The 26,015-nt window shown below is 43.1% G+C and overlaps 1 protein-coding gene across 1 annotated transcript in view; it reads right to left on the minus strand.

Moving 5' to 3' along the window:
- The window catches only part of LOC125731156 (titin-like), a 155,956-nt gene that overhangs the window by 57,551 nt on the left and 72,390 nt on the right, over positions 1-26,015 (minus strand). The window contains exons 73-103 of the mRNA XM_049005864.1: positions 19,661-20,044; positions 19,172-19,474; positions 18,786-19,085; positions 18,401-18,697; positions 17,751-18,035; positions 17,376-17,669; positions 16,973-17,272; positions 16,585-16,893; positions 16,305-16,495; positions 15,332-15,761; positions 14,348-14,656; positions 14,080-14,261; positions 13,858-13,987; positions 13,467-13,766; positions 13,036-13,353; positions 12,627-12,923; positions 12,197-12,496; positions 11,774-12,088; positions 7,521-7,669; positions 7,295-7,445; positions 6,929-7,210; positions 6,533-6,835; positions 6,129-6,431; positions 5,722-6,003; positions 5,254-5,553; positions 4,851-5,153; positions 4,463-4,771; positions 4,086-4,367; positions 3,660-3,959; positions 3,284-3,577; positions 223-3,195 (exon numbers count right to left, since the gene is read on the minus strand). Coding sequence (XP_048861821.1) covers positions 223-3,195; positions 3,284-3,577; positions 3,660-3,959; positions 4,086-4,367; positions 4,463-4,771; positions 4,851-5,153; positions 5,254-5,553; positions 5,722-6,003; positions 6,129-6,431; positions 6,533-6,835; positions 6,929-7,210; positions 7,295-7,445; positions 7,521-7,669; positions 11,774-12,088; positions 12,197-12,496; positions 12,627-12,923; positions 13,036-13,353; positions 13,467-13,766; positions 13,858-13,987; positions 14,080-14,261; positions 14,348-14,656; positions 15,332-15,761; positions 16,305-16,495; positions 16,585-16,893; positions 16,973-17,272; positions 17,376-17,669; positions 17,751-18,035; positions 18,401-18,697; positions 18,786-19,085; positions 19,172-19,474; positions 19,661-20,044 — 11,475 coding nt within the window. The remainder of the gene's footprint in view (positions 1-222; positions 3,196-3,283; positions 3,578-3,659; positions 3,960-4,085; positions 4,368-4,462; positions 4,772-4,850; positions 5,154-5,253; positions 5,554-5,721; positions 6,004-6,128; positions 6,432-6,532; positions 6,836-6,928; positions 7,211-7,294; positions 7,446-7,520; positions 7,670-11,773; positions 12,089-12,196; positions 12,497-12,626; positions 12,924-13,035; positions 13,354-13,466; positions 13,767-13,857; positions 13,988-14,079; positions 14,262-14,347; positions 14,657-15,331; positions 15,762-16,304; positions 16,496-16,584; positions 16,894-16,972; positions 17,273-17,375; positions 17,670-17,750; positions 18,036-18,400; positions 18,698-18,785; positions 19,086-19,171; positions 19,475-19,660; positions 20,045-26,015) is intronic.

The following is a 26,015-nucleotide window of genomic DNA, read 5'->3' on the forward strand; positions in this document are numbered from 1 at the left end:
GTCAGAACAAACAAACAGAAAATAAAATACAATAGTACACTTAGTTAAGGAATTAGCAGGACTTGAGCCTTTTATTATGCAAAGCAGCTGAACTTGAAACCTATGTTTATCCAGCTGTTTAGCTATACGGTTAATACACAATACTTGATCACTAGAGTGCACAAACAATTAGCAGCACAGACATCATTACAGAATATGTGTAAGAATAGAATTCAAACATACCAAGTGCAACCTTGGCAATCATAGCTCTTGAAGGCTTGCTAGGTTCTCCCAATCCAATTTCATTTTCAGCCTTAACACGGAACTGATATTCATGATTAGGAATCAAGTTAGTAACATTCATGTGTGTCTGTGGGATAGGACTCTTTGTCACCGGAGACCATCGGATGGCATGCTGCTCTTTTCGCTCCAAGATGTAACCTGTGATGGTCTTCCCACCATCATTCTCTGGAGGACACCATGAAACAGTCATTTCCTCCTTGGCAACTCTAGTGACCTCAGGTGGATCTGGAGGACCAGGTCTACTGAACTGAGTCTTAGCCTCAATAGCCTCACTCTCCACTGCAGGGCCAGCCCCCATCTTGTTCTCAGCTCGTACCCTGAAGATGTACTCATTCCCTTCCACAAGACGGGTTACATTGGCAGAATTGGTAATGATTGCTGCTGAATGAACTGACCAAACCATTCTCTTTGTCTCACATTTTTCTAGAATGTAATTCATTATATCACAGCCACCATCATCTTCTGGAAGATCCCATGTCAGTTTGCAACGGTCCACTGAAATGCCAGATACTTTCAGGTTTCTGACAGGACCTGGTTTGTCCAGCACATTCAAAACAGCATGAGCAGAGCAGCTTCCAATGGCATTAGTGGCAGTAATTATGTATTTTCCACTGTCTTCACGTTTTGCATTTGTCATAAGGAATTTAGAGAAATCCACACCAGTGTCAACATGAAGTCTTGGACTCTTATTAATGTCTCCTGTATCATTTTCCTTAAGCCATTTAACCTCAGGCTGGGGTTTTCCTTTGAGCCCAGCTTCAATCTTAATTGAATCACCTGCTTTTACAGCAAGAACACCTTCTAATTTAACATCAATTTGCAGTTCTATTACATCTTCTTTGACAAGGATCTCTGCCGTATTCACCCAGTTACTTTCCCCTCCTTCATTCTTAGCTTGCACTCTGAATTGGTATATTTGGTTTTCAATACACCTGTCAGCCATGAAGTATGTCTCTTTGATTGCTCCCTTGTGCAGTCTTTCCCATTCCTCAGCATCTTTTGGTTTCCTCTCCACATGATAGCCCAGGTTACGGCTGCCACCATCATAATCAGGTTTTTTCCACTTAAGGAAGACAAATGTCTTCCCAATATCAGCAATATGTAAATTCTCTGGTTCACCAGGCTTTTCAACTGGGTCAACTGCAATAATTGCTGTCCTAGTCTCAGTTGTTGGTCCAGGACCACATTTGTTTTCCGCACTGACACGGAATAAATATTCACAGTTTTCCATAAGTGGTGCCTTAAAAAGGCGTTTGGTACAATCATTGGAGATCACAGACCAAGTTCTTTGGCTTGGTTGGCGGATTTCAATAATGTAATTTGTAATTTCTGTGCCTCCATTGTCTTCTGGATTCTCCCATGACACCATGCAGGAATCCTTTGTCACATAAGTTGTCTTGAGATTGCGACACTGTCCTGGTGTGTCAAGCACGTTCACAATAATGGTAGCCTGTGCCTGACCACTGACATTCTTTGCTTGAATTGCATACTTTCCATAGTCTGCTCTGGTTGCTTCTCGAATAACCAAATCAACAAAAGGGAAGTTTTTGTTCATCTCAGTACGCTTATCTCTGCCTAGCACCCTTGCATCTTTAGTCCATGTAATTTCTGGATCAGGCCGCCCTTTAACACGAGTAGCAAGAGTAATAGTCTGACCAGCTCTGACTGTCAAATGGTCACGACAGGAAGCATCAACCATGATATCGGGAGGAACCAGGATATCTTTAGCAAGAACTGTTTCAGCTAATTCTTTTGGTTCCCCTTCACCAATCTTATTGGAAGCCCTAACGCGCAATCTGTATTCTGTGCCTTCAATTAAACCTGGCACTCTAAATGCACACTGCCTAATAAGCTCATCCTTATTAATTTTATTCCACTGTGATGTGCCAGCTTTCTGGCATTCAACAACATATCCCAAGACAGGGCTGCCACCATCTCTCGCAGGTTTTGTCCAAACAATGTCAGCATAGGATTTGCCCCAGTCCTTGAGTTTGACATTGCTTGGAGGTCCTGGTTTGGTAATTGGACGTGTGGCTTTAAATGGATCTGACACTGGGGAAGGCTCACTGATGCCAGCAATGTTTTCAGCAAATACCCTGAATTCATATGTGTTGCCCTCAAAAAGTCCTGACACTCTGTATTTGACATCCAAAACAGGTGTTTTGTTAACGCGAATCCATTTTCCTGTCATTTCCCTACGTTCAACAATATAACCACTGACTGGACTGCCACCATCAGAAAGTGGAATTTCCCATTCTAGGGTCATAGCATTTTCTGTAATGTCATAAGCCATTGGTGGACCTGGAGAACTAGGTGGATCAAACATGTGTTTGGCCGTGGTTGGTGGACTTTCAAGAGGGGCTCCAATGCCAATCTTATTCTCTGCACGAATGCGTACAATGTATTCACGACCCTTCTGCAAACGTGGGATCTTAGCCTGGGTGCTGATGCTTTCAGAACTCATAACACCCCATGGCTCCCATGGCCTTTTGGAGTCTTTCTTCTCGACAACATAACTCATCAAAGGAGTTCCACCATCATCTTTAGGGGGGCGCCAGTTTATGACCATGTGATCAGGGGTAATCTCAAGAATGTTAACAGGACCAGTGGGTGCTGATGGTACATCAAGGACTGTCACATGTAGAGGAACTGTTTTGCTTCCAGCACAGTTGGATACTGTAAGAAGATACTCTCCAGAGTCCATTCGTGTACATTCTTTAATGCTGAGCACAGTTGAAGAATCCTCTGTTTTAATGTCAATCTTGTCTCCTGTCTGTAGTTCCTTTCCATCACTCATCCACTTTGCCACAGGGATAGGAATACCTTTCATTCTGGCTGGAAGAGTAATGGTGCTGCCAGATTTTACCACAATACCCTCAATTAGCTTCACATCAACTTCAATTGTTGGTGCCACTGAAAAAAAAATACAGATACAAAAATTTTATGTTTTAATGCCAATAGCAACACTTTCTTCAACAATAAAAAACTAAACATATCTTACCAAGTTTCCCTTCGCATACAACAGGTACTGTGGTATCAGGACGGCTCAAGCCAATTGCATTTTCTGCTTTGACACGGAATCTGTAAGTCTTTCCTTCCTCAAGTCCAGTAATGTGGGTTTCATTTCTAGTCACAGTTTTGTGAGTGATCCAGTCTTTTGTGCCTTCCTCTTGGTACTCAACTAAAAATCCTGTGATATCACTTCCACCTGTACGGTCTGGCCAGTCCCACTGAAGCCAGACTTCAGTTTTATCTACGTCCACATGATGCAAATTCTTTGGTGGACCAGGTGGATCTAAAAAGAATCAGTTAAAAAAAAGTTACGATAAGAAATTAGAGCATTTACCCCCCATCAAAACAAATATTACAGTACTTACACAGAGGATCAACAGCCTTAATGGGTTTCTTTGCTGAAAGGTATGCACTCCTGCCAAATTGGTTTTCAGCTGCAACACGGAACATATACTGGGTGCCCTCTACTAAGTACAGAGCCATTAAAGTGCGTTTTTTGGAGGAGGCACAGACAGGTATCCACTGGTCAGAAGCCACATTTTTCTTCTCCACCACATAGTTAGAAATAACAGCCCCACCATCATCCTCTGGCTCTTGCCAGCTGAGATAGGCTGTTTCGCTTGTCACTTCGGAGATGTTCAGATTCCTGGGTGGACTAGGTTTATCTTTGCAAAAAAAAACACAAGAACAAACTTAAAAATACACATACACACAAAATACAATTCCTTACTCTCAGGTCAATGATAAATCAGAGATATTTAGCTGCAATACATAAGTCATGATTAACACACCTAATACAAGCACAGTGCACGTGGCTGACTTTGATCCAGCTGCATTTTCAATGGTTATTGTATAATTGCCACAGTCTGAGCGCCGGCAATTAAGCATCTGCAATTTGCTCCCAAGAGCAGTGGTCTCAATGCTGGCTCGTTCAGGAACTTCTGCATCATTCTTCTTCCATGTGACTTTTGGGATTGGCATGCCCTTAATGTGGGCACTGAGAACAATGTCTGTTCCTACCATAGCTAGATGGTCACGAGCCATGTTGGCATCGAGCAGCAGCTCAGGAGGCTCTGTTAGAAAGAAATTAAATATGACCTATTTAGCAATCGATGCACAAATACATGGAAGCAAAACAAATAATGCAACAAATAAGCGATGAATTTACCCAATCTGTCCTGCACGTTCACGTCTTCCTTGACATAAGCAGGTTCAGAATTCCCTGCTGCATTTACAACAATGATCCTGAATCTATACAACTGTCCATCTACAAGATTAGTCACTATGAATTTTGTTTCCGGGCATGATTCTGGAGTCTCATTTGCCTTAGTCCATTCTTCATCGCCGATCTTCTGATACTCAATAAGATATCCAAAGAGTTTTCCCTTGCCATCATGGCGAGGTGGTTGCCAGGACAGACTAACTGAATCCTTAGTCTTGTCAACAACTTCAGGAAGGACAGGAGGGCTTGGGAGGACTGTAAAAATGATGTCAGCAAGTGTGAGTTAAGAGTACTGTAATAACTTCTGCACATCTTAACACAGCAAAATACTCACCAGTTGGATCTTTAGCAATGACAGGTTTAGATGGTTCACTAGGGTCACCAACCCCCATTTCATTTTCAGCCATGGCCCGGAATTCATATTCACAACCTTCTGTGAGATCCTGTACCCTGTACTGAGTGTCTGGATAAATAGGGTCTCGGGTAGCACGTGACCATCTTTTTGATGTGGTTTCCTTTTTCTCCAAGATGTAGTTTGTTATGGGTTTGCCACCATCTCGAGGTCGAGTCCAAATCACAAGTGCTGAGTTCTTGAAAACTTCCTGCACAACAGGCAGTTCAGGTGCACTGGGCACTCCTGTGGATAAACATCAGGTGAACCAGTTGATGCATTTTATGCATATATAGAATCTAGTTTCAATTTGTATTGTTAGACACCTGAAGGAGCTTATACATACTGAAACGGTCTTTGGCCCTCATTTCTTCAGACTCTAGTGGATCACTGATACCATACATGTTCTCAGCACAGACTCTAATGATGTACTCTTTGCCTTCGATCAATTTGGGAACTTTGCAGGAAGTCTTTGTGGTTGCAGATGTTACGGACAACCAGATATCCCTACTTGCTTCCTTCTTCTCAACAACATAATTAGAAATTTCACTTCCACCATTATCTAGAGGAGGTTTCCAGGAAATCACCATGTGATCTCTGTGAACTTCCTCAAATTCTACTGGGCCTTCTGGAGGTTGTGGACGATCTGAAAGTATAATTTTTTTGGTTGTCAATTAAGTGAAGGATAATAGGCATTTACTGCTACATAAATGAATAATTTATATAATACTTTATTAAAATTATATAATAAAATTAATAATCATCATAAAATAATAAACAAACAAGAATACCAAATACGAAACAAAATATTTACCGACAATAATCACGTTACAGATCCCTTTGCGTAAACCTGTACTGTTCTCCACACATACGCAGTACCGGCCACTGTGCTCTCTCTTTGCTTTCATGACACAAACACACATTGTTGTTAACGTGTTCTTTAGCTTGGTGTGGCTATCAGCTTTAAGCTTCTTGTCATCTCGGAACCATGTGACTGATGGTGCTGGTTTTCCAGTGAAGCGACCCGGGAGAGCAAAGGACTCGCCGACACGCACGATTAGCTTGTCACGGAAGTCAACTTCAATCGACGGGGGTTCTAAAAACACAACAAAAGGTTAATCTTAGCCAGAAATTCAATTTTTACGCACTGTTATATATAATAATACATATAATAAAATTACTTTGTTATGTTTTGTATATAATTAATTTGAGGTTATTTACCAAGCTGGTCTCTGCAGGTGATTGCTTTGGTGCAGAAAGATGGCTTTCCCTGACCAACCTCATTCACCGCACTGACCCGGAATTCGTAAGAATCCCCCTCTCGGAGACCATCATATGTAAATTTCCTTCCCATCAGCTTTTCTTTTGTGAGTCTGATGAACTTGTCCTTTCCAATTGAACGAGCTTCCAGAATATACATAGTGACTTCAGAGCCTCCATCGGACTTTGGTGGCTTCCAGACCAAGCTGATGTAATCCTTTGTGACAGCTGTGACCTCCAACTCCTCAGGACGCTCAGGTGGAGCTAGTTTAGATAAATCAAAGATACTGAGGTTACACTAGGACTCTTTTACAGGTGTATTGTAAAGAAATATGCTTTACTTTAACCATAAATAAATAGCTTACAAATTTTTTCCCTGATGATTATTTCTGCAGCAGTTTTCACAAATGGGCCCATTCCAACCACATTTTCAGCTGCTACTCTGAAGAAGTAAGCCTTTCCAGATACCAGCCCACGGATAACAGCACTCTGCCTGGTGGCCTCATAAAATGCTGGAGTCCAGGTCTTGCGTTCAGAATCACATTTCTCAATGATAAAATTACTAATGGGTGAACCACCATCATTCTCAGGGAAAAACCAGTTTAATTTACAAGAGTCACTGGAGAGATTTTCTGTGCATAGGGGTACACCAACTGGGCCAGGAACATCTTTGTGGAAAAGAAACAACACATATTTCAAATTAGTTCGGCTTCTATTCTTCCAAGAATACAATTACTAATGTCTTTACTAACATTACTTACCTAACACATCCACAATAATAGCTTTCTTCATTTCACCTGCTTCATTCTTAGCTGTCAAAGTATAAGTGCCTTTATCTTTTCTGGAGCATTTTTTCAGTGTAACAGAAGAGCTAGTTGCAGTTGTTTCAATGACTGCTTCTGGCGGCATTGAGTATCCATCCCTATCCCAAGTGATCTGGGGTGCAGGCTTGCCGCAGTAATAGGCCAAGATGTTGAATTCACCACCGACATGAATGACTATTCTTTCTTTCACAGAAACATCCAGATCCACCTCAGGAACAACTGCAAAATTTTGACAGCATTATTTTAATAAAAATAATTCTGTGGAATAAATCAGAAGTAGAATGCATTATTCCAATAGCTTACTTATCCTGTCTTTGACTTCAATCACATCAGTGACATCACCAGGTTCGCCGACACCAGCGGCATTTAATGCACTGACTCTGAACCTAAAAAGTCCAAGCTCCTTCAGTCCAGTCACTGCTAATTTTGTGCCTCTCACTTCCTTATCTTTAGCCTTAAAAAAGAAAATATTAAATTTGACTTAATATGATTTCACAGATTAGAGTAAAAAATGGCAGTGATAACTTACCTTTTTCCATTCTTCTTGGCCTTCTTCTTTGTATTCAACAACGTATCCAATGATCTTTGATCCACCATCTTTAAGTGGCGGGATCCATTCCAAATTAACTGTCGATTTAGACCAATCAGTTACTTTGCAAGTAGGGGGACCAGGAGGAACTGAAACAAAATAGAAAGTGTCAGTCTGGGGACATACTGTATAATAATAAGAACATAAGAACATAAGAACTATACAAACGAGAGGAGGCCATTCGGCCCATCAAGCTCGCTTGGGGAGAACTAAACTAATAGCTCAGAGTCGTTAAAATCTTATCTAGCTCTGATTTAAAGGAACCCAAGGATTCAGCTTGCACTACATTATCAGGAAGGCTATTCCATACTCTGACTACACGCTGTGTAAAGAAGTGCTTCCTTAAATCCAGCTTGAAATGTTCTCCCGCTAATTTCCACCTATGGCCACGAGTTCGTGTATTTAAACTAATGCTGAAGTAACTATTTGGTTGAACAGCATCCAAACCTGTTAGAATCTTATATACCTGGATCATGTCCCCCCTCAGTCTCCTTTGCTTGAGACTGAACAGATTTAGCTCAAGTAACCATTCCTCGTATGACATTCCTCTAAGACCAGGAATCATTTTTGTGGCCCTACGCTGCACCTTTTCTAAGGCCACAATGTCCTTTTTAAGATATGGTGACCAAACCTGCACACAATATTCTAGGTGAGGTCTCAGCAAGGAATTGTATAATCTTAGCATTACCTCCCTTGACTTAAACTCCACACACCTGGAGATATACCCCAACATCCTATTGGCCTTATTTATTGCTTCCCCACGCTGGCGAGAATGGGACATGGAAGCATCAACATACACACCAAGGTCTTTCTCATGATCAGCTACCTTTATTTCAGTGACACCCATGAAATACCTGTACTTTATATTTCTGCTCCCTAGATGGAGTACCTTACATTTATCGACGTTAAATTTCATCTGCCAGGTATCGGCCCAGTCATTAATTAAATCAAGATCCCGCTGTAGCTGCTGAGCCACTAATTCAGTATCTGCTACACCACCCACCTTGGTGTCATCTGCAAATTTCACCAGTTTACTGTATATATTGGTATCCATATCATTTATGTAAATTAGGAACAATAGTGGTCCTAAAATCGAACCCTGCGGTACCCCACTATGAACGCAAGCCCACTGTGACATTGTGCCTCTTATAACTACTCGCTGTTTCCTATCTGTTAACCAGTTATCAATCCAGGTCGCTACGGTACCTAAAATACCTGTCGCTTTGAGTTTAAGTAGGAGCCTCTTGTGGGGGAAAACATCAAAAGCCTTTTGGAAATCTAAGTAGATGACATCATAGGCCTTCTTATCATCAACTTCCTGAGTAGCTTCCTCAAAAAACTCCAACAGATTTGTTAAACAGGATCTACCTCTCCTAAATCCATGCTGGCTATCCCAAAAAATGTTATTGGAGTCCAGGTAATCTACCATTTTCTCTTTGATTATAGCCTCCATAACTTTACCAGTTATACAAGTTAGACTGATTGGCCTATAGTTAGACAAATTACTTCTATCCCCTTTTTTGAAAATAGGCGTTATGAAGGCGTGCTTCCAATCAGAAGGTACCACACCTTCAGATAAGGATTTTTGAAACAGTAAAGTTAAGGGTCGGCAAATAATATCCCTCATCTCTTTTAACACTATAGGTAAGATGCCATCAGGGCCCTGTGATTTATTTATTTTGAGCTTAGCTAGGCTTTGCAAAACATCTGCTTCAGTTATATATATATTAGCTATAGACGATGCTGGATAGGTAATAACTGGTAAATTACTAAGGTCCTCAACAGTGAATACCCGTGCAAAACTATCATTGAACTCATTTACTATATCAATGTCGTTTACTATTATAAGACCCTTACTATCCTGCAGATTAGTAGTTTCAGGTTTTAGAGCTCTTTTAGAGTTAAAATACTGGAAGAAACTTTTAACGTCATCCTTAGCTTCCAATGCAACCATCCTTTCGACATTTCTTTTAGCTCGTCTAATATCATTTTTTAACTCAGCCTGTAGACTTAGATATTCCTGCTTAATTCTGTCATCGTCAGTTATTTCCCATTGCTGGAACAAAGCCCTTTTCCTCCTTACTTTATACTTTATTTCCCTAGTAAACCACCTAGGTTGCAATTTCCTAGATTTATTCTTGCTGGAAACAGGTATGAAGTCCTCTTGCACTTGCAATAATGTGCTTTTAAAAAATTCCCAGGCCTTTTCAACAGTTTTGTTATTTAACTCCATCCAGTTCACAGTTTCTACTTTTAGTCTCATACACTTAAAGTCAGCCTTCCTAACATTATATATTTTTGATTTGGACTTAGCTCTTCGAACACTAAACTTAACCTCAAATTTGACCATGTTATGATCGCTACTGTCAAGTGGTTCTAAAACGTCTAATTTACCAATCCTGTCCTGGTTATTAGAGAGAACAAGATCAAGAATGGCATCTCCCCTGGTAGGGGTGTTAACAAACTGAGTAAAAAAACAATCCTGTACTAATTCCACCATCTCCAGTTCATTTTCTGAAGAGCCAGTGACAATGTCCCACTGCATTCCTGGTAGATTAAAATCACCCATAACTACCACATCATTTTTATTGCTCATAGTCCTAATATCACTGTATAACAATCTGCTTTCCTCAGCAGCTATATTAGGTGTTCTGTAACAAACACCGACAATTAGGCTATTTGAGTTTTTAGCATCTAATTTTACCCATATTGCTTCCGTAGTTTTATTTATATCAGTAAGTTCCCTTGCCTGCAAGTTTTCCTTTACATATACTGCAACACCACCTCCCTTTTTTTCTATACGATCCTTACGGAACAACGTGTAACCATCCATATTATATTCTTGTCCATCCTTTTCACTCAACCACGTTTCAGTTATTCCTATAATATCATAAGAGTCCGATGAGATAAAAGCCTCTAAATCATGAATTTTATTCCTAATACTTCTGGCGTTTAAATACAGACAACAAAGGGTAGGCCTATTACGGTGCCCACTTACAATATGATTATTTGGGGCTTTCCGTTTCCCCCCACTGACATAGTTAACTAACCTCCCTGCCCCCCCAGTCCCTAGTTTAAACATTCCTCAACTTCTCTACACATACGCCTCCCCAATACACTGGTTCCCCTCTGGTTCAGGTGCAACCCATCCGGCTTGAACAGGTCCCACCTGTTCCAGAAGGTCCTCCAATGCCCCATAAACCTAAACCCCTCTTTCCTACACCATCCTTTTAGCCACGCATTTAATTTCCTTATCTCAGCTAACTTAGCCTGACTTGCACGTGGCACGGGGAGTATTTCGGAGAATACCACCGTGGACGTTCTGCTTCTAAGCTTATTGGCGACTTCTATAAATTTATCCTGCAGAACAGCCCTTCTACCCTTGCCTATGTCGTTGGTGCCAACATGCACCACGACAACTGGATCCACCCCAGCTGGGGCCAAAAGCTTATCCACACGATCTGGAAGGTCTCCTACCTGGGCACCAGACAGGCAAGACACCGTACGGAACCCTCTATCACGCGTGCACACATAACTGTCTACTCCCCTAATAATGGAATCCCCCACTACCACAACCTCCCTCTTCCTGGGGGGAGGGGGCTCCTCAGTGCCCAAGGGCCCACCTGCCTCCCCAGTCCGTTCCGGCTCTAAAGCTGGAAGAACCTGAAACCTGTTCGACACAGTCACCTCAGGTGATGCCGCCTCTGCAACGTGTGTACGCCCCTTCCTGCGTCTACGACCTACGGTCACCCAGCTCTCTCGACCTCTCTGCTCTTCATTCTCCCCCCTCCCGGCTAGTGGCGTACACACCTTCTCCCTAAAAGGCGTATTAACTTGCTCCTCTAACTCACTGTTGTATTGGATGAGAGCCAGTTGCTCCTCAAGGCCGCGAACCTTGACCATGAGCGAGTCCACTAGCTTACATCGCTTGCAGATGAAGTCCGACTGGACACTAACGTCCAGAAGGGCAAACATGTTGCAAACGCAACACTGAGCCGGCCCCATAATTAACTAACTCACTATGACCCCGTACTCCCAGCCCAGTAAATTTATATAGCGTAAATTTATAAACTTTACACTAAAGGATGTAGACCTACCCTTGAACAACAGTACAATAAACTCAATAGTAAAGACCATAGAGATAGCCACAGAAAACAGTACAATGAACTCTACAATGACGGCTGCAGACATACCCATAGGGTCTCTGGCAAAGATCGGATCTGATGGCACACTGGGTGGGCCGCACCCTGCTGCATTTATTGGTGATACACGAAACTGGTACTCTGACCCTTCAATGAGACCCCGCACATTGTGGGACACGCCAAGGGGCATGATCCGAACGGGATCACGTGTCACCCTGTTCCACCGTTTCGCGGTTGTCTCTTTGCGCTCCAGCCAGTAACCAGTGACTGGTGATCCACCATCATCTTCTGGCTCTTCCCAGTTGATTGTCATCGACTCATGGGTCACACTTGAAATAGTTGGCTTTTCACATGGCCCAGGGGGTACTGAAAATACAGGGTTGTGAAAATACATACACACAACATTATCTAATGATTCATGAATATCAACAATGTCGAACAACAGGATAGAGAAACAGTTTACCATAAACTTACAGTAAATATTCCTGGCCTTCTCAGTTTCACTATCTAGAGGATCTCCAACACCGTATTTGTTCTGAGCCCTGACCCGGAACACATATTCGTAGCCATCCATCAGGTTCTCCACTGTGTATATGCGTTGTTTGGGTTCACTGGTAACATGAATCCATGTCTTCCTGTTGGCCACCCGCTTCTCTATTACATAGTTGGTGACCTTTGAACCCCCATCATCCTTCGGGGGAAGCCAGGACAAAGTAATCTTGTCAGCAGACACTTCCTCAAATTTTATGGGTGCTGACGGTGCTCCAGGGCGCCCTGAGAAAACACAATTTTGACTTCACTGAACACATTGCTGTGCATCTATTTTACCGTATTCAATAAATTTCTGTGAGATTGATAAATATGTAATGAAAGAGAACAAAGAGAATAAAGTATTGCAACTTACCTAACACATTGAGTCTCATTTCTTTGGAGGCAATCCCGAGGCTGTTCTTGGCTGTGATGGTGTATAGGCCAGTGTCTGCTCTGGTTCCCTGCTGGATCAGCAATGTGCAGCTACTGTCTGACACCAGTTTGTTGATATTTTCGTCATATTGCACATCAGCTTTATCATCAGCCCGGTGTGGTGGGGCCTTCTGCCACATGATGGTAGGGAAAGGGCAACCCCTAATTTTAGCAACTATGCTGATGTCACTCCCCTGTTCCACTTCCATGAATTCATCAAGCTCAATAGAAGGGGTACCTTAAATAATAATAATAAAAATAAATAAATAAATAAATATAAACACAAGGTATCTACCTTTTTGTGACTGAAGAGTAACAACAAAGAGTTAAAAACTTTAGAATTTACGTACATGTCTGGTCTTTGACATTGACTGGTCCAGCGGTGGAGGATGCTTTGCTAGAACCAGCATCATTCACAGCCTTGACACGGAACTCATATTCCCCACCTTCGTTAAGGTCCTCAACCTTAAAAGTGGTCTCCTCAATGTCACGCCTGTTACATTGTCTCCAGGTCTCCTTTTGTGTCCCAGAGGCATCCCAGTAGAGACGCTCAACAACGTAATGTGTAACAGGGGCACCGCCATCATTCTTGGGTGCTCTCCATGTCAGAGTTACTGTGCTCTTGGTCACCTCCCTGATCTTAACTCTTGTAGGAGCATCTGGAGGATCTAAATAAAATATAGAAAGCTAAATTATGTATTATAAACAAACAAACCTCTTAAGAATGTTCTCAAAGTGAATTCTTTTTGCCAAATTGTATTAATGCAATTATATATCTCACAAATGGGGTCCCTGGCTGTTGTCCTCTGGATGGTGTCAATGTGCGGCCCAAGGCCAAGGTTGTTCTCTGCACGGATGCGGAACAGGTAATCCTGACCAGAAATGAGATCTGGCACCACAAAGGACTGAGTAGCACATGCTGGGTTCACTTTTGTCCAGGCTTTTCCTTCCACCGTTTTCTTCTCAATAAAGTAACTCATAATTCTCATACCACCATCATTGACAGGAGGTTTCCAGGTAAGTCTGCATGAGCCTCTTGTGATATCACTAACTTTAATTTCCCTTGGTGGTCCAGGCAAATCTAAAAATATGTATTATCAACATTTAGGAACACAAGCAACAGAAGCAATGTTTTGGTGTATCCATGACAATTTGCCCCCTCCCCCACTCACCAATGACGTTAACTCTGACTTTAACAACTTTCTGTCCAGCTTTGTTTTCAGCTGTGATGATGTACCTGCCAGAATGACTTAACTTACTCTCTGGGATGATTAAAGTTGATGTGGTGTCAGTCGATTGAACCTAAACACGAAAAGAGAGGATATTAATAAAGAAATGTGCACTGCTGTCCACAAAATAATGCATATGATATGCTCAACAAAAATAAAGTCTACCTCTGAATCCACTGGAAGTGTATGAATATCATTCTTCTTCTCAGTCTTTGCAGCACCTTCAAACTCCCATCTAACCTTGGGAACAGGTCTTCCCTGGATAGCTACTGGGATTCTGATGTTAGATCCAGCCCGGCACGACAATAGATCTTGGGAACTGACATCGAGTGTGACAACTGGATCCTCTGTGAACCAGAAACACAAGTACGTAACTCAAGAAGGAAAGAAATTATGACAGTTCTTTTTAGATGAAACATCATATACAACCTACCTTGGATGTCCTGGACAACCACAGCATTAGATCTGACACTGGGGTCAGATTTACCAATAGCATTGACTGCAATGATCCTGAACCTGCATTCTTTGTTCTCTTCAAGATTTGGCACAGTAAATTGGGTGGTAAGGCTCAGCTTGTCTGGCTCATTCAAGCTCTTCCACTCTGTTGCGCCCTCGTCCTGAATCTCAATGATATAGCCTTGAATGGGGCTTCCACCATCTTTATCTGGTGCACTCCAGACAAGTGTGACACTGTCACTGGTTTTGGTTGCAACTTCAGGTGATGATGGTGTACCAGGGACATCTAAAGAATAAAGTATAAATATAGTTGTTAGTCTTTTGAAATTATTAAAGTGACAAACTATTTAGCATAGTGGAATAAACAAACACCAATCAGACAGTTATATACAGTACTGTGCAAAAGTCTTAGGCAGTCCAAAGAAATATTTAAAGCTGTTTATCAGGATAGCAAGTGTACTTTGGCTTAGAACAAAAAACACAATTTAACATTAAAACATGTGCAAATTAAGAGTAACACAATAAAAAATAGTAATCATTTCTTCTGTTTTCTAAAAAGTTACTGATGTCTAGTTGGATGGCTAGATGAACACTGCTTCAGTTCCCAAACTTCTCATCAGGGGCACCTCAGCCATTCCATGATTTTGTTAAATTTCACCAACAGCTCAATTAAATAATTAAATATATTGGTTTAAAAGTCTGTGACAGATTGACTAGCTGTATGAGGTGTGCTAGTGGCCAAGTCAAAAAACACATGGCTGCACTGGATGATCGCTGCAAATATTAGGATGATTTTAGCAGAGGTTCTGAAATGGCTAAGCTGACACACTTTGACAGGCATAAGATCATAGTTTTACACCAACACGAAGATAATCTAAACATCATTTTCGTTGCCTGCCTAAGACTTTTGCACAGTACTGTAGATATACACAAGGGGCATCTGCATGTTATGCTGACTTACTGCGTGGATCAATCGCAAATGCAAATTCAGTTGCTTCACTGTGGGGCCCAATGCCAGCAGCATTGCAGGCCATGACACGGAACTGATACTCGATGCCCTCAATGAGCCGCAGGATGTTGAATTCCAGACCTTTCACTGCTGGCTTAGTGACTGGGGCCCTGTTCACACGACTCCAGTAAACAGCTCCACGCTCTCTCTTCTCCAACCAATAGCCTTGGATGGTAGAACCACCGTTGTCCTTGGGGGGCTCCCACCGTACCAGCATGGAATTCCGAGTATGTGAAACAATCCGGGCATTTAACGGTGGACCAGGAAGTCCAAACGGATCCTTCAGGACAACTTTCTCAGACTCACAGCCATCACTTATTCCATACTTGTTTTCGGCTCGGATTCTGAATTGGTATGTTCCGTTGGGTTCAAGTTTGGAAATCTTTAAGAAAAAATATTACGCATGACATTAATATAAACACACAATAAAATAATTGCCATCCATTGATTTTCTGTATTTGCTTGTATGGAATATTATATAACACTTTATAACATACAGTGAATGTAATCTTTATAACAATACTACAAAGATATAACATGTAACCTTTATAGAATGAAGACCAATTACTGCTGCAGGATGTAACGAAAATAAGTGATTCTGCATGTAAAGTTAGCATCAATGTTTCTGCATCTGTATTTTATTTTAGCGCTGGTTGCATAAATATGTGCCTTAGTCAGCTCTGCAGCTTATTACTATGTCGAAGGCCAAAGAATATACAGTGTGTTGACTCGAATATAAGACATTTTTTTTCTCAAAATATTTCTGAAAAAGTGGTGTTATGTTATATTCGGGATCTACACAAAAAAAGATAATCAAATTCCATTGCCATTCCTGTATAACCAAATACAGGAATGATGCAAGAATAAAATATTTTTTATTGTATTTTTGTGTATGTACTTATTTTGCAGTCATAGTGAAACTTACTGCATATCGCCTGTCAATAACACAGCTGGTGACATCTTCCCAGTCTGACTTCTTCTTACTGGCATCCCTCTTATCAATGATATAGTTTGTGATGTCACTGCTTCCATTATCTTCTGGTGCATCCCAGGTCAGATAGCAAGATTCAGCTTTGATATCAGATACTACAATGTTTCGTGGTGGCAAGGGGCAGTCTATAAAAGAACAGTAAAATAGAAGCAATGTTGCCTGTTTCCCTTTTGAGTAAATTGTAAAATTAATACTACCTTCTGGAAAGTCTTACCGTATATGATAACCCTTATGTTCTGAATAGCTGTGCCATGGGAGTTGGAGGCAGAAAGAGTATAGAAGCCTTTATCCATTCTTCCTGTTGCTGGCATGCTTAACTTAGTTGTAACTTTCATCCGTTGCACCTCCTCTGTTTTGATCAAAACGGTTTCACTTGGTTGCTCAACGACCACCCCATCTTTGAGCCATTCAACCTTGGGCAATGGGAGACCAGTCACCTCCGCAGAAATTTCAGTGGGATCTCCATTCTTTACAATAAGGGTATTTCCCTTGATCTGTTTCAGCAGTGTCACTAATGGACCAGCTGTAACAAAAAGTAACATTTTAAATCACAAGCTAAGTATATTTTGAGTTTTACTGCTCAAAATCAATGTGGTACAAACCTTCATCATCTTGAATCGTGGTAGTGAGTTCTTGTGAGGGTTCACCATTCCCAACCTCGTTAACTGCCTTTACACGAAAGTCATATGTTTCATATTCTTTGAGGTTTTCTATTGTTAAAACAGTGTCTCTGCACATCTGGTGGTTTGCAATCTCAAACTCTCCTCCATCCTGTCTTCTTTTCTCAACATAGAATCCCTGAATAGGACTTCCCCCATCACTACGAGGTGGATTCCAGGATAAAGTAATTGATGACTTGGTCCTTTCAGTGTAATGGAATCTGTCAGGGGCAGATGGGGTACCTTTTATATAAAAGAAAAAATATCATTAATTTTATGTTTCCATTGTTTTCCATTGTTTTATATTTCCAGTTATAATTCAAATACAAAATATTGAATATGTTACCTATTGGATCCACAGCAAGAATAGGCCCCAGATCACATGGGGGTCCACTGCCGTACTTGTTCTTCGCCACAACTCGGAACATGTACTCCTCTCCTTCAAGCAGCCCAACAATCTCACATTTACATGTAGAAGTTTCTAGAGGCTGTCTAAATATGTGCATTTTTGCATCTTTCTTTTCAACAACATAGCCAATGATATCACTTCCACCATTGTCAATAGGATCGGACCAGCTCATTAAAATCATCCTTTTGGTTACAACAACAGGCTTCAGATCCAGCACAGGCCCAGGAACATCTGGTAGGATGAAATATTCTCCTTTAAAAAAAGCCAGCATATGAGATAAACATGTGACAGAGAACACTACCATTTACGCACCCATGACATCCACTCTTGTTTCTGCAGTTGTGGTTCCACTTGCGTTTGTGCCAGAAACTTTGTAATTGCCGTAATCTGTTCTCAAGGAATCCTTGATCATAAGTACACTGGTCTTTCCTTTGGTCTCTATGACAACACGCTCTTTGTCCAGCTCCCCCTCCTCCTTCAACCACTGCACCTCAGGGGTCGGCCGGCCCGTAATGTGAGCAATCAGCCTTAGTGATTCGCCAGCCCGGATAATGACACCATTTTTCACAGACAAGTCAAAATCAACATTTGGAGCCTCTGTTGAAGTGAATGAATAACCACAAATATCAAATGTACTTTCAGCAAGTTTAGCAATTTATTCTATACTTCTGACTCTAAGCAAATCAAACTTACAAATGTAATTCCATGGAAGACAAGAATAACACAGACAAACACAAAGAAGTATATTCATGAACTTTACCAGAGCCAGTCATTTAGGACTGACTTCTGGTTTCCCTTGCACTAGAAAAAAAACTCCCAAACTCTGATGGCAGGAACCATAAAGGTTGAAACTGTAAGCCTTAAAAGTTGCTGCCAACTGTCTACCAAAAAAAGATAAGACGAACTTGAAAGTGGTAACTACACTGAAAGCTGTGCTCTTACACCTCTTTAAAATGGATTACCTTGAGGTTCTTTTACTGTGACAGTATCGGTCAGGCCAGGAACTCCCTCACCGGCATCATTGACTGCCATGACACGCACAATGTAATCAGCTCCCTCTGTGAGCCCTGTTAGAGTAAATTTGCGGTCCTTGCAGAGTCTTTCTGTTGATCGGGACCAGTCTTTTTCTCCTACCACAATTTTCTCAACATGATACCCAAGAATGTCTCCACCACCATTGAACAAGGGAGGGTCCCATCGCACATCAATTGTAGAGTTAGTCGTGTCAACAATACTTGAAACAGGTGGACCAGGTGGTACTATGGATATAGAAATTACAATTAATATTTCTGCACACAAAAAAAAATATTATGATTTGGTTTCTTGTTAGAACCACATCTGACTTACAGATAGGGTCTTGTGCAATAATGGGGTCTGTAGGGACACTGAAGTTTCCAGAACCAGCTAAGTTCTCAGCACAGACTCGGAATACATAGGTCAAGCCTTCCATGAGACCTTCAGCCCTGACTTCCAAAGAATTAAGCAGACTGTGGTTCACCCTGCTCCAGTTTTTGCTGCTAATTTCTTTTCTCTCTATCCAGTATCCCAGGATTGGACTACCATTATCTTTAGGCTCATGCCAAGTGACTAACATGCTGTTAGCAGTAACATCCACAATTTTTGGCATGTTGGGGGCCTCAGGTGGTTCTACGAAAGAAAAATGCAGGTCATCATTGGTATGTAAAACAAATCAATTATCAGTCTCTAAAGCTTTATGTCTTACAATTCCTTACCAAACTCATTTTTAGCCAAAAGTTTTGCCGAGTAACCAGGAGGTCCAGGACCAAATTTGTTTTCCCCAGTGACTCGGAAGATGTATTCCTTCCCTTCAATGAGATTAGTCACAGGAACGGTGCAGCCCTTCACAGCTGAGGATACATTGACCCATCCAGTGTCATCCTTTGTGGCATCTTTTTTCTCCACGATGTAGTTAAGGATTTCACTGCCACCGTTATCCACAGGTGGATCCCACTTACAAACAACAGAAGTGTTTCTGACATCTTCAAAGGCAAAATTCACTGGTTTTCCAGGTTTATCTGTAAATGAAAGACTTAATAGGTTACAGACTTTAATGGCAACATTAATAATAATAATAATAATAATAATAATAATAATTATTATTATTATTATTATTATTATTATTATTATTATTATTATTATAAATATAATAGCAGCAATAAAAATGTTCCAATTCAAGTGAAAATGAAGCAGAAAAACCTTACCAAGCACATTGACATCACAGGATGCAGTTGCAGTGCCATGGGCATTCTCGACCTTAATGACGAACTTTCCATGGTCTTTCCTTATGGAGTCACGTATCATTATACTGGTTTCACCCCTCTGGCTGAGGTCAAAGGAAAGCCGTTCTTCAATAGATGGATGGTAGGGTTCTTCTGGCTCTGGAGGAGCACCTTTCACCTTCCTTCTTATGACTGGCTTATCTGGCTTCCTCCTTCCAGTCTCTGGTTTGAGCACCTCGTCATTCCTGAACCACGTTACCATTGGGTATGGGGATCCAGAGATGCGAGCATCTATCTTGATCTCATCACCAGATTTGACACTCAGGCCATACAGCATGCTTCCTTTGAGGGAGACCTTGGGTGGATCTGAAATCAAATCAAAGTGTTTTTATATTATCAGAGATTTTACCCATTCAAGGTAAATTTATCATAGGTAACACTTTTCTTAAAGCAGTCATATAAATGCATTATAGATAATGTACCTTCATATTGCATTATGACGCACTCATAAAGTATTACTAATACGGCTATAGATATTTATAAAAAAGGCATGCATTACAACCATGTTTATTATGAATTATGAATGCTCTATGAAGCTGTCATCTATAATACACTGTAAATGCCTTCATAATGCTTATAATTGTCAAAAAAGTATTAAGGATGCTTTGTACTGCTGTGTTTATAATACTTTATGAATGCATTATAATGATTTTTTTAAGTTAAGTGTTACTGACTAATCTAACTATCTAATCCTCGTTTCAACGTTCTGTGCTGAAGTGTTCCAGAGTCATCTTGTGCGGAATGAGGCATATATTTTAAACATTTTCCACAAAAAAGCACTCCTAATAATCCATAAAACATTTATATTATTTACATTAGATGGAAAAAAAAGTGCATATTCGCTTTTGCAATGATCCACATACAGCCCTTTTGGGGGTAAAAATGTTTATTTTATAAATAATTAATCATAAGCCTATAAATAAAAGGATAGAAAAACACTCAAAAATTTACTGGAGTTCTACTAGAAATAACAAAATGCAGCAAAATACAGTTTATTAGGAGGACAATTACTTGATATTTTCGTAATATTTATTCACAAAAGTTTATATATGTATGTTTGGTGTCGAGCTCCGTCAAAAGAGTTGAAACAGAACGCACTCATTATGTAAGTGGACCACCTCCCATTTGTAAGCACAATGACGTGATACAGCCATAGCATAAATAGGTGGAAAAACGATTCAGCATATTTGACTCTAAAACTCTCTGTTATGCTTTCATTTATCCAGCGGATCATAAACTAAGCAGTGCTAAACCATGCATTGCTGTTCATTAGATAACTTCAACAAGTTACCGAATGAATAGAAAGTCAGAGATATTCATTTCTGCTCGGCACTAACCATATATCCCTTCACAATACTAAGTCATAGAAAGGCCCCCAATGAAATTGTCCTGTCCCGAACGTCCACTCCCTCCATGTGCCATGCCCCCTCGTCAACCCCATGTGGATTCCCCGTGTTCACCAGCTGTTTCCAGTTGCCGTCCTTAGTCCAATGTATTTAGTCCACGTTGCAGTTTATTTCCACAGTCCGGTCATTGTATTGTCAGTCTGCGTTTGCTTCACCTTTCATTAAAACCCTGACTTCTGGCATCCTGCATTTTGTCTGCGCTCTGGGTGCAGAATATTGGCTGCAACAGCCCAAGGTCCTGGAGGACCTCATGGCTTTCGCCCTGGTGACTCGTACCGGGGAGATCCTTCAAAGCCTGACCCCGTTCGAGGATACGCACCTCATTGATGAGGTGCACAAAAATGTGCGGCAGCTGAGAAGGGGCACAGCGGATTCTAGGATATGGCAGGTGGCCATGGACAGCGGATTACCAAACGGTCCGCTGTCAGAGCTGCCCCATCTGCCTCAGACTTCGCTACCAGTACTAGGAAGAAAGAAGGAAAAAGCAGAAAAGCCGAAGATGGGAAGACATGCCTGAGGTCTTCTTAGGGGCCGTCTCGGTCTCCGCTGCCTGCTCTGCTGTGTGTCGGGTGGAATCCCTCCTGATTCTGGATCCGGCAGTGTTCAGGCTGGATGGCACTGCCATCGCCCTACCTGGGCAGATACCCGAAGCTTCTCCGTTTTACTGTCAGTGCATACAGTTTGCCCGTTTTTTGAGATGCGCCCAGGTCCATTAGGGATGCCATCCTGCGGGTCCCTAAGTTCCTTAAACAGGCAGCGACTGCTGCTAAGGTGCAAACTCCAGCTGCAACCCCCGTGGTTCCTGTGCTGGCGTTTCCTGCAGCTTCACCGCCCATAGTTCCTGTGTCTGCAGCTTCGCCGCCCTTGGTTCCTGCGGTTCCTGCTTTGTCGCCCGTTATTCCTGCAGTTCCTGCTTTGTCCCCTGTGGTTCCTGCGGTTCTTGCTTTGTCCCACATGGTTCCTGCGGTTCCTGCTTCGTTCCCTGTGGTTCCTGTGACTCCTGCTTCGCCCCCATGACTCTTGTGGCTCCTGTGGTTCCTCTTCTGTTCTTCATGGCCCCAGTTCCTGCTCTGTCCCCCATGGTTCCTGTGTCTCCTGCATCGTTCCTCGAGGTCCCCGATCCAGCGGCTCCAGCCCTAGCCCCAGAGGTTCCTGTTCTAGTCCCCGTGGTTCCTGCACAGCTACCCGTGGTTTCTGCTTCATTCACCATGTTTCCAGTACCTGCTTCGCCCCCCCTCGTGGTTCCTGCTGTGCTCGCGGAGGCTCCAGTGACTGGGGACCACCTGAAGTTCCTGAGGCACCTCTGGCCCCCGTGGTTCCTGTCCCTGCAGCTGCAGCTCTGCCCCCGGAGTTCCCTGCACTGCCCCCTGAAGTCCCTGCCTCTCACGTCCCTGCTGTGCCCCCTGAGTTCCCGGTGCAGGAGGTTCCTGGCCAACTCCCCATAGCTCCAGGTCCTGCTCGGCTCCCCGTGGCTCCTGATATGGTCCTTGGGGCTCCAGACCTGGCAGCTTTGGCTGCACTACCCGAGGTCCCTGCGCCGCCGCCTAAGGTTCCTGGCCGAGCGCCTCCCACAGCGCCCTTCATGGTTCCTCCTACACCGCCCGAGGTCCCCATGCCAGAGGTCCCTGCTCTGATGCCAGTCCCCGTGATGCCCGCTCCAGAGAAGCCAGTTCCCGTTATGCCAGTCCTGGTGGCCGACACGCCGCCTCCCGACGGTCCAGGCCCCCATGGCCCCAGTTCAGGCAGCTGACGCTCCACCTCCTATAGTCCCTGATCCTTCTACCTTAGTGTCCCTGATCCCTGATATCTCGGTGACAAGTCCCCTGGGTTCCTTGGCCCCAACCGCTGTCCCCAAGGAGGTCCCTGATGACCTGACCACTGCACATCCGTCCATAATGGGGCTGGAAGAGGAGCTCGAGTGGGACCCCTCAGGGATCACCCTGACCACACCCTTGGATCCCTCCAAGAGGCCACCCCAGCCAGCACCAACATTTCACAGCAGATCTCAGCTGGGTTCCCAGCTCTCGGTCTTCCATAAAGGGAGGGGACACTGACATCAGGGTTGACTCCCTGGCACGTCTTTGCCCCCCCAGACTCCAGCTCGGCAGGTGCCCCCGACCTCACCTGTGGCACCTTGTCGGCCAACAGTAGCCCCGACTCCGATGCCTTGTCGGTCACTTGCATCTGGACCAGTGAAGGCTGCAGCCCCGCCTGCCCTGGCTACAGTTCCCTCTTCTCCTCTGCTCAATGTCCCCTTCAGCTCCCTCCTCGCCATCTCCACCAGCCCTTTTATCTGCCCCATCGCCTTCCTCCTCGTCCACTTCAGCCTCTTTTTCAGTCTGACGGTCACCTGCATCCCCTCCGATTTTCTCCTTGCCTCTCCCGGTTCCCCTTTTGACTCCCTCCTCACCACCCTCGACGTCCCCATCAGCCCGGCCCCACGGAGGTCTGCTGCTCCAACACACCTCACCTTCCGCTTGTCGAGGGTCCCTTAATGCTCTTGCCCTTGGCCCCCTTGTTACCTGTGTCCACGCCCCATCCTGCTCCACTGTTGTTTCCAGTGGCGTGTTGTTTAACTGGTGTGTTGATAGCAGACAGGGCTATCGTAGAAGGAGGGAAGACACGGGCGGCGGGATCTGTGTTTACATCCGAGATGCGTGGTGCCGGAATGCAATGGTGGCACGGAAACACTGTTCACCACTGGCGGAGTTTTTGATCATAAAGTGCCGTCCTTTCTATCTGCCCAGGGAAATAACTGCGCTTTTGTTGGTCGCTGTTTACATCCCCCCCCACCAATAACAACAGCGATAGGAACGCGGCACTAAATGAACTGTTTCAGGCCATCAGTGAGCAACAGACAGCACACCCAGACGCCTTCACCATCCTCGCTGGAGATTTTAATCATGCTGATCTCAAGACTGTGCTCCAAAATTTCACCAGCATGTACATTTCCCAACAAGAGGAGATAACATTTTGGACATGGTCTACACTTCTCACAAAGGAGCATACAAAGCCATCCCCCTCCCCCACATCGGTCTCTCTGATCACATCACTGTTATGCTAATACCAGCATACAGACAGAGAGTGAAAAGCACCAAACCGGCTCAGAAGCAGATAAGAGTGTGGCCAGAAGGGGCCTCCTCAGCTCTTCAAGACTGCTTTAACAAAACAGACTGGGAAATGTTTAAGCAGGCAGCCACTTACAATAACTGCACAGACATTGAGGAGTACACAGATACTGTAACCTCCTATATCACTAAATGCATTGGAGATGTGACCTACACAAAACCCATCATCACTCGGGCTAACCGGAAGCCATGGTTGACAGGGGATATCTACAGGTTGCTGAGGGACAGAGACAATGCATTCAGAGTTGGAGACGAAACTGACCTGAGAACAGCAAGAGCCAACCTGTCCCGGGGCATCAGGAAAGTAAAACAGGACTACACAAAAAATATAACCTCTCACTTTCAAGACAGTAAAGATGCACAGAGCCTATGGCAGGGCATTCAGGCCATTACAGAATACAAGCCCATGCCAAAGAGTTGTGGCAATGACATCTCTCTGCTCAATGACCTGAACAGCTTCTTTGCACGTTTTGATGCACAAAACAGCACTCTGCCACAGAAGACCCCATCCCTTCCCAATAACCAGATTCCATGCCTGACTGCTGCCAGTGTGAGGAAAACACTCTCCAAAATTAACACCCGGAAAGCAGCAGGCCCGGACAACATTCCTGGTAGCGTGCTGAAGGACTGCGCTGAGGAGCTGAAGGATGTCTTTACAGATATCTTTAACATCTCCTTGAATCAAGCCATTGTACCATCATGCTTCAAAGCTGCAATCATCATACCTGTGCCAAAGAAATCATCCCCATCATGCTTCAACGACTACCGTCCTGTGGCACTGACTCCAATTATTATAAGAACATAAGAACTATACAAACGAGAGGAGGCCATTCGGCCCATCAAGCTCGCTTGGGGAGAACTAAACTAATAGCTAAGAGTCGTTAAAATCTTATCTACCTCTGATTTAAAGGAACCCAAGGATTCAGCTTGCACTGCATTATCAGGAAGGCTATTCCATACTCTGACTACACGCTGTGTAAAGAAGTGCTTCCTTAAATCCAGCTTGAAATGTTCTCCCGCTAATTTCCACCTATGGCCACGAGTTCGTATATTTAAACTAATGCTGAAGTAACTATTTAGTTGAACAGCATCCAAACCTGTTAGAATCTTATATACCTGGATCATGTCCCCCCTCAGTCTCCTTTGCTTGAGACTGAACAGATTTAGCTCAAGTAACCGTTCCTCGTATGACATTCCTCTAAGACCAGGAATCATTTTTGTGGCCCTATGCTGCACCTTTTCTAAGGCCACAATGTCCTTTTTAAGATATGGTGACCAAACCTGCACACAATATTCTAGGTGAGGTCTCACCAAGGAATTGTATAATCTTAGCATTACCTCCCTTGACTTAAACTCCACACACCTGGAGATATACCCCAACATCCTATTGGCCTTTTTTATTGCTTCCCCACACTGGCGAGAATGGGACATGGAAGCATCAACATGCACACCAAGGTCTTTCTCATGATCAGCTACCTTTATTTCAGTGACACCCATGAAATACCTGTACTTTATATTTATGCTTCCTAGATGGAGTACCTTACATTTATCGACGTTAAATTTCATCTGCCAGGTATCGGCCCAGTCACTAATTAAATCAAGATCCCGCTGTAGCTGCTGAGCCGCTAATTCAGTATCTGCTACACCACCCACCTTGGTGTCATCTGCAAATTTCACCAGTTTACTGTATATATTGGTATCCATATAAATTATGTAAATTAGGAACAATAGTGGTCCTAAAAT

This window comes from Brienomyrus brachyistius, chromosome 1 (genome assembly GCF_023856365.1).
Source record: "Brienomyrus brachyistius isolate T26 chromosome 1, BBRACH_0.4, whole genome shotgun sequence".
Classification (NCBI taxonomy): Eukaryota; Metazoa; Chordata; class Actinopteri; order Osteoglossiformes; family Mormyridae; genus Brienomyrus; species Brienomyrus brachyistius.